The 13,198-nt window shown below is 44.6% G+C and overlaps 1 protein-coding gene across 19 annotated transcripts in view; it reads right to left on the reverse strand.

Annotated features, from left to right (window-relative positions):
• Nucleotides 1–13,198, reverse strand: part of PKP4 (plakophilin 4) — a 198,687-nt gene that overhangs the window by 20,222 nt on the left and 165,267 nt on the right. For all 19 annotated transcript variants that reach the window (XR_009545963.1, XR_009545965.1, XR_009545964.1 and 16 more), the window contains 4 exons: nt 8,338–8,455; nt 6,646–6,837; nt 6,285–6,458; nt 4,072–4,222 (listed from right to left, as the gene is read on the reverse strand). Coding sequence is in view for 16 of the 19 variants with exons in the window: in XM_060177885.1 (XP_060033868.1) it covers nt 4,072–4,222; nt 6,285–6,458; nt 6,646–6,837; nt 8,338–8,455 (635 nt within the window). In the remaining 3 variants the exon portion in view is untranslated. The remainder of the gene's footprint in view (nt 1–4,071; nt 4,223–6,284; nt 6,459–6,645; nt 6,838–8,337; nt 8,456–13,198) is intronic.

The following is a 13,198-nucleotide window of genomic DNA, read 5'->3' on the forward strand; positions in this document are numbered from 1 at the left end:
TAGCACAGCGGGTTAAGCGCAGGTGGTGCAAAGCACAAGGACCGGCATAAGGATCCCGGTTCGAACCCCGGCTCCCCACCTGCAGGGGAGTCCCTTCACAGGCGGTGAAGCAGGTCTGCAGGTGTCTATCTTTCTCTCCTCCTCTCTGTCTTCCCCTCCTCTCTCCATTTCTCTCTGTCCTATCCAACAACGACAACAACAATAATAACTACAACAATAAAAACAACAAGGGCAACAAAAGGGAATAAATTAAAAAAAAAATAAAAAAAAAAAAGGTAGGTCTCCCATGGCGGAGAGGAACACGAGGCCGCAGAGAGTCAAGCGGCTGTATACTTACCTCCATCTGGGCTGGTCAGGTCCCTGTTCGGGCGCCAGAGAGATAGAGGAGATCCAGGGTGAAGAGGGAACACAAATCTTTATTTGCGCGGCACCTCAGAGCTGGGTGAGAGTGCAGTGTAGTTCGGGCCACGTGGAGCTAGCAAAATGGCTGCCTTCCGGAAGAAGTAGGGCTTTTATGGGAGAAAGTCAGGATGTGATTGACTAGGAAACAAGGCCCTTGAGGATAGAATCACAGCTCTCATCGGAATGGGAAGGGGGAGGAGTATGAGGGGACAACATGGTGGATGTGACCTCATCTGCATAGTTTCCCAGCAGAAGACTAAGACAAGCATAGACCTATGGGACTACATAAAATTAAAAAGCTTCTGCACAGGTAAAGAAACTACTACCCAAACCCCTCACAGAATGGGAGAAGATCTTTATATGCCATACATCAGACAAGAGGCTAATAGCCAGAATATATAAAGAACTTGCAAATCTCAACAAGACAACAAAATAGCCCCATCCAAAAATGGGGGGAGGACATGGACAGAATATTCACCACAGAAGAGATCCAAAAGGCTGAGAAATACATGAAAAAATGCTCCATGTCTCTGATTGTCAGAGAAATGCAAATAAAGACAACAATGAGATACCACTTCACGCCTGTGAGAAGGTCATACATCAGAAAAGGTAACAGCAGCAAATGTTGGAGAGGTTGTGGGGTCAAAGATCCCTCCTACACTGCTGGTGGAAATGTAAATAGGTTCAACGTCTGTGGAGAACAGTCTGGAGAACTCTCAGAAGGCTAGAAATGGACTTACCCTATGATCCTGCAATTCCTCTCCTGGGGATATATCCTAAGGAACCCAACACACCCATCCAAGAAGATATATGTACACATATGTTCTCAGCAGCACAATTTGTAATAGCCAAAACCTGGAAGCAACCCAGGTGTCCAACAACAGATGAGCAAGTTGTGGTATACACACACACACACACACACACACACACACACACATATACAATGGAATACTACTTAGCTATAAAAAATGGTGACATCACTGTTTTCAGCTGATCTTGGATGGGCCTTGAAAAATTCATGTTAAGTGAAATAAGTCAGAAACAGAAGGATGAATATGGGATGATCTCACTCTCAGGCCAAAGTTGAAAAACAAGATCAGAAAAGAAAACACAAGTAGAACCTGAACTGGAATTGGCGTATTACACCAAAGTAAAAGACTCTGAGGGGGGTGGGAGGGAAAATATAGGTCCAAAAAGGATGACAGAGGACCTAGTGGGGGTTGTATTGTTATATGGAAAATGGGGAAATGTTATGCATGTACAAACCATTGTATTTACTGTTGAATGTAAAACATTAATTCCCCAATAAATTAAAAAAAAAAGAGCACTGGTGTATCTCAGTACCCACAAAGGACCAAAGGGGCCATGATACGCAGTCTGTCACTCTGTTGGGGCACAACTTTATAAACTGTGCTTCTGAGACTGGAGGAGGGCAGCTCCCTATGCCTGGGGGAGGCCTGTGGCTCCCCAGAGCCTGCAGCTCAACAGCAGCTGGCCTGACTAGGGTGACCACATAGTCAAGTTCTGTGACAAAACTGTTTCCTTGTGGAAGTGCCTCTGAAGTATAAATCCATCATCAGTGCTTGGGATGAGTGTGAGGAAGGAGTGACAGAAATGGGAAAAGAAGGCTGGGTCAATGGGAGTCAAACACTATCTGGAAAGGACTCAGGTGGCATCAGAAGGGAGGAATCTTTACAATAGGAAAAAGATTCACCAAACAGTTCAGGAGTGCTCAGCTGGGGAAATGCTCTCCCCAACAGGCCTGTGAGCATTAAAAAGGGGCCAGGGTATTTAAGAAGCAGAAGGGCCTTCTTGCTGAGAGGACACTGGGGCTCTGAACACACGCTCTGTCTTGGTACACACAGCACTGTCCCCATACTTTCTGTTCTCCCAGGTCTTCTCCACCTTTGGAAACGACAGGCCACAAGGTGCTATTCTGTCAACTATTAAATTTTAGCAGTATGAATTCCCAAACTATACATGCTTTTTAAACAATATAAAATTAAACACCCATCCAAAGAGACCTATGCACACCTATGTTCACAGCAGCACAATTTGCAATAGCTCAAACTTGCCAACAACCCAGGTAAGGAAAGAGGAGTGGCTAGTAAAGCTTTGGTATACATATACAACAGAATACTACTCAGCCACAATGATGAAACCGTCTTCTTTGCTGCACCTTAGAAAGGACTTGAAGGAATCACATTAAGTGGCACAAGGCAGAAGGAGAAGGAATGGATGCCAGATGATCTCAATCATAAAAAAAGGGGGGAAAATCCAGTGAAACTTGGATTGGGTGTGGTAATAGCACCAAAGCAGAAGCTATCATGGAAGGGGAGAGGTGACACAGCAGAGGATGTGGGGGACCCAGCGCCCAGTGGGAGGAAGAGTATCAGTTGGTGGTGGGCCTGTTATGGGGAGATAAGAACTGAACCCTTGGGGAGATAAGAAACTGAACCCTTGTCTCAGTGACTATCCTGTAATCCATAATCTCCCTAACAAAACAGTCTGAAAAGAAAAGTGCTGTCTCTTCAATAAAACAATAAAGAAGTTCAGGCAATATAGACATAACGAGAATGAGTTAAAAACGGTTTCAAGATATAATGAATTTCTGTCCCAGGCAGTGTGGAACTGTCGAGACACATGTGCTGGGGTCGACATGAACCAGATCACTGGCAGGCTGTGGAGGAAGTCCTTTCCTCTCCAAAGGGCACACTGTGGCCCAAAGGAATCAGGTCTCAAAAGCAGAGCAACCAGAGTGACTGAAAAAAGCAGTTCTGCACTGTGTAAGGGGTGCTTTTGTGAAAGTTGCCAGAGTGAATCTTCATAGCAACTTTGAAGGCAAAGTTCCTGCCCTTGTTCTCCATTCCCACCTTCATGCTAAGCATATTCTAAGATGCATTCACACCAGGCCTCACAAGACCAGTCAGGACACCACACTCTGCCTGTAGGACAGCAATGTCCTAGAAGCAGGAGGGTCAAGCTGCTGGGCATCTATGCCGCACCAGTCCTTCAACTGCAGACCAAGGGTGAGTGTCTTCTAGAGCTTCCCACCCAAGGAGTCCCACTTGCTTTACCCAGTCCAGAATTGCTTGAGGGCAGACATGGTCTTTGGATGGTAGCCTCATGGCAAACATTTACACAGATCTAGAGGAAAACCTATAAACCATTCAAGTGATTTCTTTTTTTTTTTTGTAATGATTAATATTTATGTATTACTGGATAGAGACAGAGAGAAATTGAGAGGGGAGGTAGAGGGAGAAAGACACCTATAGCCTTGCTTCAGCACTTGTGCAGCTTTCCACCTGCAGGTGGGGACCAGGGGCTTGAACCCAGGTCTCTGTGTATGTACTATAATGTATGTGCTTAACCAGGTGTGCTAACACCAAGGTAGAAAGTATTAATAGTTATTTTTTAAGAAGTCAACCTCTCTTGGGAAACAGACAACAAATATAACAAGAGTGCTTTAACATAGGACAGAAGTTGCTAGCTCTTCTGAAAAGCTGCCAATGAATTCATGTTTAATGAGTCAGTGTCTCACTCAAAAGGAACAAAGACAGGCAGCAGGGGCAGCAAATGTGTCAGGAAGCTGGGGACTACAACTCAGCTCTCACTAGAATCAGAGAGGAACATTACAAGTGCTGCAGCTACTCTCATGTTGTGACTCACCTATGAGCTCCTTGTTGCGGACATCCAGAGCCATATTCCTCAGGGAGGTTGCCACAGAAGAAACAACTCTGTCGTTGTCCATTCGCAGAAGCTCTACAAGGATGGGAAGCCCTTTTTCTTTGCGGACAGCTGCCCGGATATAAGCTGCAAACTAGTGAGCAAAAGGGGCAAAGAGGAAGGAAAACAGAGTCAGCTTTCGGGTGTCACTGCCACTCAGGAAAGTCCCAAAGATGCATCCCTAGACTTCCGTTCTTCAGTGTTAAGTCTGTGGTGTCAGGGAGCAACAGGCTGTGGCTTGGGCGGCTAAACAGGAAATCTCCGCACCACCTGCCAGGTATTTACTGTCCCGAGCGAAGGTCTTGGCTACTCTCTTTAGATACAACCTGTGTGTTCTCTGCAGCTGGCTCTAGGCCAAGTCTTGAGACTTGGTGTGAATTAAATAGGAACTATCTCCACCCCACCTATTCTCTGCAACAATATTTAGAGTTCAGTAATCTCTCAAATAGATTGCTTGGAAAAAAGCGCTTGCTCTGAAAAGAAGGAGTTTCTCCAGAAACAACTTACACCCACTTCTGAAAAGCTAAGCACACTTGTGTAGGAAATGCTTTTCCAAATAGCTGCTGCTTTTTGTTTTCTATCTGCAATCAAGTAACTGTTCGGTGATTCTGAGGAAAGCCTCTATATGAGTCAGTCTCCACTGTTGGAATGTGAACATGAAGTCATATGGAAACCAAAGAAATAAAAGAAGGTAAGGTGACCAAATGCCTCCTCATTTGGAAAGGGACTTTCACTCACTTGATGTTGAGCAGTAACTGACATTTCTACCAATGCAAATCATCTGTACAAGTTCTAGAAAATTCTGCCAACCCTTGCATTATTTTGAACACAGCTTCTTGAATCCGAACAGATTCAAGAAGATTCAAGATTTTAATAATACAGATTCAAGATTTTAATAATACAAATGAGGAAAAGATGCAATTCCACAGCCCATTACATTTTTCATATAAAATTAAATCTTATGTTCTGAATCAAATGAAATATATAAGAGTAAATGGAAGATGCTTGCTCCAGAGCCAAGGACCCTGGCAGTTTTACTAACTTCTCTCTGAGGTCTACAACAATAAAATCATGGTCTGTCTCCTCTGTGGAATCCACACTGCTATCAACAGCTTCTGACTCAATAACAGCTGTGCATGTAATTTTGCTGTTTTCTTATTAAGGGTATACTAATTTTGATTGGCTATTTTAGATATTCTTAAAGTCATTTAAATATAATGTTTATATTAAGGAAAAAAAAACCCACATCATCTATATTCAATAAATGATCCCAGAAATGAAATTCTATGTAACTCATATCTGTTTCAATTATGGTCCTTTTTTTCACATCAACAGATGACTCTGGGGCCACAGCAAGCTGTAGGTGAATACTAGGTCTAGCACACATATTCAGGTATATTCTGGGTCTTGCACAATTACTGCCTCCACTTAGTCCTCACAGCTGCTTCATGAGATATGCACACCTCCAACTGACCCAGGACCCATGGTGCCCAGTTAATAAGTTGGGATAAGGATTCAAAGTCAAGCAGTATGGCTACAGAACCAGCACTTAGCATGAAAGCTATTAGCATGTTAATTAAGAACAGCAAATTAACCAAATTGGACTAGTACTAAACCACAAATATCTGAAAATATTTATTTACTGTAGCAGTTGTTGGTATGAAACAAGTCATACTTAGACCTAGCAATGGTTTTTTGCTGAAGTGATTAATATAATTGACAAGTATAGTAGACACTAACTTTATCTGGTAGCCATGGAGGAAGTACCCAACAATATGGACTATAATGACTATTAAACACACTTGTTGGGGAATTTCAGTAGCAGCTATCTGTGCTTCCTCTGGTGTGTCCACAATGCCCAGTTACAATCTGTTTATTAATTTTTTTAAAAATTAATTTGTAAAATGGAAACATTGACAAGACCATAGGATAAGAGGGGTACAATTTCCACCACCAGAGCTACGTATTCCATCCCATGCCATCCCGATAGCTTTCCTATTCTTTAATCCCATGGGATTATGGACCCAGGGTCATTATGGGGTGTAGAAGGTGGAAGGCCCAGAGCCAACTTCTATCTCTCCATCCTCCCCCCCCCCCCCCACCGACTATTACTGCTGATTTGACTGTAAAGCATAGATAAGAAGAGGCTGTATTACCTTCCAGTTGCCAGCAGAGAGGTTCTGGAGAGAGCCAGCAGAGCCTTCTAAGGTGGCTGGGTTGGAACTTTCTGCGAGAAGAGTTAGATATGGTTTGACCACTGACGGATGCCACAGCATCTCAACCCCTTTGGGTGACTTGGCCAGTCCTGGGATAGGGCCAACTCCATCCCACTGCAAACAAAGAGAGCACATTAAATGACATAGCTGGCAGCTGACAGCATCACTTCCTGATAGACTTAGTGAAAGTCAGAGGAAAGCCTGTGTCATAATATAGACGTGTCATTTTAGGCAAGTATGTAAATTCTCACTCTTAGACAAATCGAACATCTTAGATGCTGTGTTAAAAAACAATGCTAACTTGATCCTCTGGCGGCATCCTCTTCTTCTTCTTCTTCTTCTTTCCCCAACAGCTTGGCTCTGAGTCTCTGCTAGGAGACTCCTTTCCTAGTAGGTCATCTGACTCATTGAGTCCCAGCAGCCGCGCTTGAGGAACCTCTAGTTCCAGCCGATAAGATAGGTTCCTCAGGGTGCACACACAGTTCTCCACCGTCTGGAATGCAACAGGGTACAGAATGAGACCACACAGTGCATCAATGGAAAGAACTTCTGTCCTGAGCACTGGAGGAGTGATCACATGCAGAATATGAAAGAATAAGTTCTTCCGGTTGGAACCTGAAACAGTCTAGAGAAAGAACTATTGGGGTATGCCAGAAACCAGGACATGGAGATCCTCTCATACTGAAAGAAATATGCACAGCTGCTCTGGGGGGAGAAGCAGCCCACAGCTAGGCTTCAGGGCAGCTGTAGCTGTAGGAATGCATACAGGGTGCTAACACCTCACTCTGTAATTCCTTATGTTGATGACAGTGCCTGTTATCTTGGGCACAAGGCTCACCACTGTCTCCTGCCACCTTTCTGTCCCCTCTGTGTAAAATTCCATCACTTCTTATCCTTTGACATTTGCCTTGTATATGATCATTTGCCACTTGAAGTACAGTTGAGAGACTTGCTGTCATGTAAACTGAAAGCGTCTAGACGGAGCTCAGTTTTTGCACAGCAAAGGTCCCCTTCCAACTTTCTTATTCTTCTCAATTCATTTGCAGATAAAGAGGTTTAATAAAGTGCAAAGAAACATGTGGCTGTTGCCTTGAAGTTTCTCATCTTCACCAGAGCCTGTCACCCATCATTCTGTTCTCCCTTATATACATCCTCACAACTCAACCTCATTCAGCCTATCCTAAGTCCCACATATGTAGTTTGCCAAGAAATTTTAGCCCTGCCTCCTGCTTCTCCCCACTTTTCTCTCAGCTCCTGCTCTGGGAACAGAGAAATGGCAAAAAGGAAGAAGGAAAAAAACTCATCATAGTAACGGAGGAAGGGGCTGAGAGCAAGTGCGAGCAGGGGTGTAGAAAAGGGTATGCCAAGCTTATGCTGGGTGGTGCCATGGCTGCACTGGGGTGCAGAAAGCTTTGGGGATTGGAGGGCCTCAAGCAGGGTTTTACATTTAGCAGACACTAAAATACAAATAGATGTGGTTTTGGGTGGAGAAGCAGAATTGGAGGGAACATCAACCGGGACAGTCACCCTGACAACGAGCCTGTGTTGGCTGCAGAGAAAGCAGGCTCCTGCCAGGCTGTAAGACCATGCTCAGTTCTGGTTTCTTCCAAGCAGGATTATCACTGAGGTTCAGTGCCTGTATGACCAATCCACTGCTCCCAGTGGCTTTTTTTTCCCCCTTTCTTTATTTGATAGAACAGAAATTAAGAGGGAAGGGTGGGTAGGGAGACAAACAGGGCTGGAACCAGGGTCCTTGCACATAGTAGTATCTGTGCTTAACTGGCTGCACCACTGTCCGGCCCCCCAAAGGCTATATTCTTAATTTGTAATTACTGTGGAATATCGCTTTAATCTGCAGCAGTCTTAATAAAAGGAGATTATGGAGAGTTCCAGAAAGAATTCATAGCATGAAGATAGCAACATTAGCAGCTGTCATCTGTCACTGAGAACACCCCCCACTCCCCGCTCTGCCCAGGGCCAGACAGGCACCCACCTTGCTGTCGTAGTCAGACGTGTTCACACATGTGTGGATCACATACAGCAGTGAGTCCACCAGCCCCTCACAGGATCGCATTTGCTTCCGAGCCTCCTCCCCTGCAGAGCTGAGGTTCCTGAAGGGGCAGAGACATGGGAGCTGATGCGGTGAACAGCTTCCCTGTTAGCTTCACAGCTTTTTCTCAGTGACAAGACTGGGAAATAACAGAGCCATGTAATGGGTCTGGCTCATGCAGGAAATCTGGAGGCTGAATTTTAACACAAAAACTCACTGTCCACACAGGGGAGCAAAGAACTCTGGGCTTGGTACAGTCTGCATGACACAGCACTTTAATTATCACTGCCATTTTCTAGTGTGTGTTGGGGGGGGGGGGCAGGCTACTGCTGTATCACTCCTGATGTTCTATGCAGATCTTTCTAGCTTTTATATGGTGTAAGAATTCAACCTAGGTTCTCATATATGCAAATGTCTTGCTGCTCAGTCATTTCCCCAAGGAAGCGTCAACAACTCATTCTAAATTCGTCTAAGGAGGTCACTTCAGAGCCTACTTGGCTTGATTCCCTTATATATAAAAGGGGGAAACAATAGTTAACCACCTTAGAGAGATGTGAGGAAAGAGCTGCATGTGGTTGTTAGATGGGCCTTATTTCCCTCGTTAATAGGCCATAACTCCTTGCTCTCCCCTATGCATCTTTAAAGTATGTGTGCGTGTGGGTGTGGGTGTGTGTGGGGGGGAAGAGAAGACACATACCAAAGCATTAAGCTGGCATGTGATGCTGGGGACTGAACTCAGAACCTCATGTTTAGAGGTCAGATCTATCATCTATTCACTGTGCCAATGCCCAGGCCATTGTCTATTACATTTTGAATACAGAAGTACTCAAAAATGTTTCTTGAATGAGTAAATAAAATACGCTATTTCTTGCAGAAACATTTCAAGATAAATAAAGACATGTGTTTGGACTACACTTTTTCCTCCTCTTTCTAGTAATAAAATTCCCTGAAAATTGTTTCTGGTCTCACCCATACTAAAGGTTTTGAGATCAGTTTGCCTTCACAAGCTGACAGTGAACCATCAGGATCTATCTCATGTTCCACTGACCAGAGCTCTAGGCTAACTCTGAGATTTCATAGCACTCAGGCTGGAAAGGGCTTTGGGGGACTTTGCATTGCTGGTCTGCCAAGGTTATGTGACACTACCCTCTGTCCTGTCTCCTGCCCCTAGTTAGCAGTTGCTCTGGTTTCCTCGAGGTTCCCAAGACTGCTATTTCTTCTATTTTTTCTACTATCCTTATCCCTTACACTCAACCTTGTCTATTTAGGATGATTTTGAGTCTCTGGACCTGGGCCCAGGACTTCTTAGGCATGAATACTGACCATATAGCTAGGGCTCTCACGTATCTTTATTTAGCCTACCCTGTCTCCAGAAATCCACTCATTCATTCAACTACTATCTTGGCTTCCTCCACAGAGAGCTACTCAGACATCACAAAATGGATGAAAAATTCTATTGCTTCCTTTCCATCCTTTCTTCTCCCTGCTCCCTGGTTTCAGCAAAGGTGTATTCATACTCCCAGTTGATCCATTCAAAGACCTAGAAATTATTTTTATTTTCTCTTTAAAGTCAATCCAAGGAGCTGGGTAGTGGTGCACCTTGTTGACCATGTGCAAGGCCCAGAGTTCAAGCCCCTGTACCCCACCTGCAAAAGGGAAGATTCATGAGCTAAGAATCTGTGCAGCAGGTGTCTTTCTCTCTCTCACTATCTTTCCTTCCACTCTCATTTTTTCTGTCCTATAAAGTAGAATAAAATTAAGAAAATAATAGTCAATATAGTAGCAAATCATGCCAACTTTTTTTTTTGCCATCTGGTCTTTGCCTGTTTGTTTGTTTAATGTATTTTAATGAGATACAGAGAGAAACATCAAACAGAGCTCAGCTCTGGCTTATGGTAATGCTGGGGATTGAACCCGGACCTTTGCTGCCTCAGGCATGGTAGTCATTTTGCATAACCATCATGTTATTTTCCAAGCCTCAACTTTTTCTTTTTTTTTTTTTTCCTCCAGGGTTATTGCTGGGCTCGGTGCCTGCACCATGAATCCACCACTCCTGGAGGCCGTTTTTTTCCCTTTTGTTGCCCTAGTTGTTGCAGCCTCGTTGGGGTTATTATTGCCATTGTTGACGTTGCTTTGTTGTTGGATAGGACAGAGAGAAAATGGAGAGAGGAGGGGAAGACAGAGAGAGAGGGGGAGAGAAAAATAGACACCTGCAGACCTGCTTCACCGCCTGTGAAGCGACTCCCCTGCAGGTGGGGAGCTGGGGGCTCGAACCGGGATCCTTATGCTGGTCCCTGCGTCAACTCTTTCTTTTAAAAAACTTCTTAAATTATCCTTTTTTATTGGATATAGACATGCCGGGCTAGCTTCTCGGGTTGGAGACAGACGACCAGGGACTCATGGCTGAGCTGGGCAGCAGTATCTCTTTATTCATGGAGAACACAGAAAAATCTAAGCCATCTAAACTAAACTAACTATATCACAATCCTGACCTTACATATGTACTCGCCAAGTAGGGTGTAAATAGGATGTGACGTAGCGAGGGTGGAGCGAAAAGAGATTGGTGAAAATCAGGGTGTGACAAGGAGAGGGGGCGGAGCAAAAAGACCGTGAACCAGTGGGGATTAAACCAATGCTCTGCAGGCAGTGCGATGCTTAGTTAACAGAGGTTATGTAAATAGAATACAAGTGTTAAGCAGGGGGGATTAAACCAATGAAACATAAGGGGTTTTAGAAGCAGAATTTAGAAACATACCAACATAGACAGACAGAAATCAAGAGGGGAGAGGAGAGATAGAGAGGGAGAAAGACAGAAACCTGCAGCTCTGCTTCACCACTGTGAAGGTGGGGACTGGGAGCCTGAACCCAGGCCTTTGCACATGTCAGTGTGTGTGTTCAACTGGGTGTGTCACCACCCCGCCCTCTGTCAACTCTCTACCTGTCACACACCCTACACAAGTTTTCCAGCTACTGTTTTTTATCACTCCCTAGATCACTGGAAAAGTCTTCCTTGATCACTGAAAAAGTCTTCCTGCTTAAGTCTTTGACCTCATAGCCAGAAACCAGTCCCATCACTCCTGCAACTAAAACCCTCTGACAGCTTCCCATGGCTCTTAATAAAGTACAAACTCATTCTTCTGCTTTAAGAAACCCCATGTGACCTGCAGCTTACCTGTCAAAGCTCCAGGCCCTCAGTTATTCTCAGAGCTTTCCTATATAAGGTGCCAGAGCTTTAACAGCTTCCTGGCCTATGGCACATGCCTTCCGAACAAAGATGCTCCCTCTAGTGAGTGACTGCTTGTAGCACTTCAAAATTCACCTTAAATTTTGTTCTATGAAAGGTCACCTGATCATCAAGGTAACCTAGGAACATAACCAATTTCATGCCCATCCCTGCTCTTGGCAGAGGATAAGACAAAGAGAGGTAAAGAAAGAGACAGAGGAAAGAAACACCTGCAGCAGTGCTCCAACTCTGGTTTCCACCTGCAGATGGGGGTCAGGGGTTTCAGTCCAGATTCTGCAGCAAGGTCATGTGTATGCCTGACTGCCACCACCAGCCTCACCCATCCAAGCTGTTTTATGGAGAGAGACCCCAGCAACCTGCCCCACCATATGTGGTGCTAGGGACTGAACCCAGGGACTCACACACACAAGGAAGCACTCTGCCTCCTGAACCACTTCCCTGGTGGCACACCATCCTGTTGTGTTCTTAGCACCTACTGTTGTCTCACTTGTTTCTCTGTTTGCCTATCCACCTTTTCTTAAGATAGAGATAGAGGTGTAGGGGGAGAGGGAGAGACCACAACTGATTCCCTTCAGTGTAGTGGGTTTGTGTTGAAGCTCAGTCATACACAGGCCAAGGGGCCACTGCCCACTGAGCCACTTTCCTGGCTCTGCCATCTGCCTGCCTGCCTCCTTCTGTCACATCACCACTGGTTTCATAGCCCAGAGCTGGAGAGTGAGCCTGTGCTTGTGCCTGGCCTCTGGGCTCCCGAAAGCCTCATGATAGCTGAAGAGGGATCACTCACTCCCAAGGCCTAGGAAGGAGGTATGTGTGGATGAGATGTTGCATCCATGAACTGTCAGCAGGCCCACGACCACCTCTGATGTGGACAGCTATATAGAGGCATGTTTCCAAGATCACAACTTCTTGTCTGCTCTAGCCCAGAGGCTGACAGTCCATCCCTCTACCTCTCAATCTGCGCTGTAGAGATGCTGAGACTCCATGGTGGTGGGGGGATGACACAGTGGATGGACTATGGACATATGCCACAGAGATGTTGTTTCTCTTTCCCTCCCTCTCATTAATAAGAGTATTTAAGAAAAAAACCATGAAATAGCATGTAATGTGTACCAGATGCTGCCCTAAACACATAATGCGAGCTGACTCTTCACAGCTCTGAGAAGGTATTATCATCCCTACGGTAAAGAAAAGGAAACTGCAGCATGGAGGATGAGGGGAAAACAGCTGGCCTAAGGCTGTCACTCTGTACCAAGGCTTCTGGCTCTAGCTGCTAAATGTTAATGGCACAGAATAAGCAATATTAAGAAACTTACAAGCAGTTCTAGGGACATTTAAATGCTAAAAATAATCACTGAAAGTAGTACTTGTACTCATTCTCATTTCTTTATAAAATTTAAATTCAATGACTGTTCAAACCATATACCTTTTTGCAATCCTTTTAAAATGTTTTAAAAGAACAACATTAACTATCGTATGCTGACTTTTAACAAAAATCAGCTTTAAGTTTATTAGAAATTAGATTGTGACAACTAGAAAATGCTGTTCAAGTAGAAAACACTA

This window comes from Erinaceus europaeus, chromosome 18, assembly GCF_950295315.1.
Source record: "Erinaceus europaeus chromosome 18, mEriEur2.1, whole genome shotgun sequence".
In the NCBI taxonomy this organism is placed as follows: domain Eukaryota; kingdom Metazoa; phylum Chordata; class Mammalia; order Eulipotyphla; family Erinaceidae; genus Erinaceus; species Erinaceus europaeus.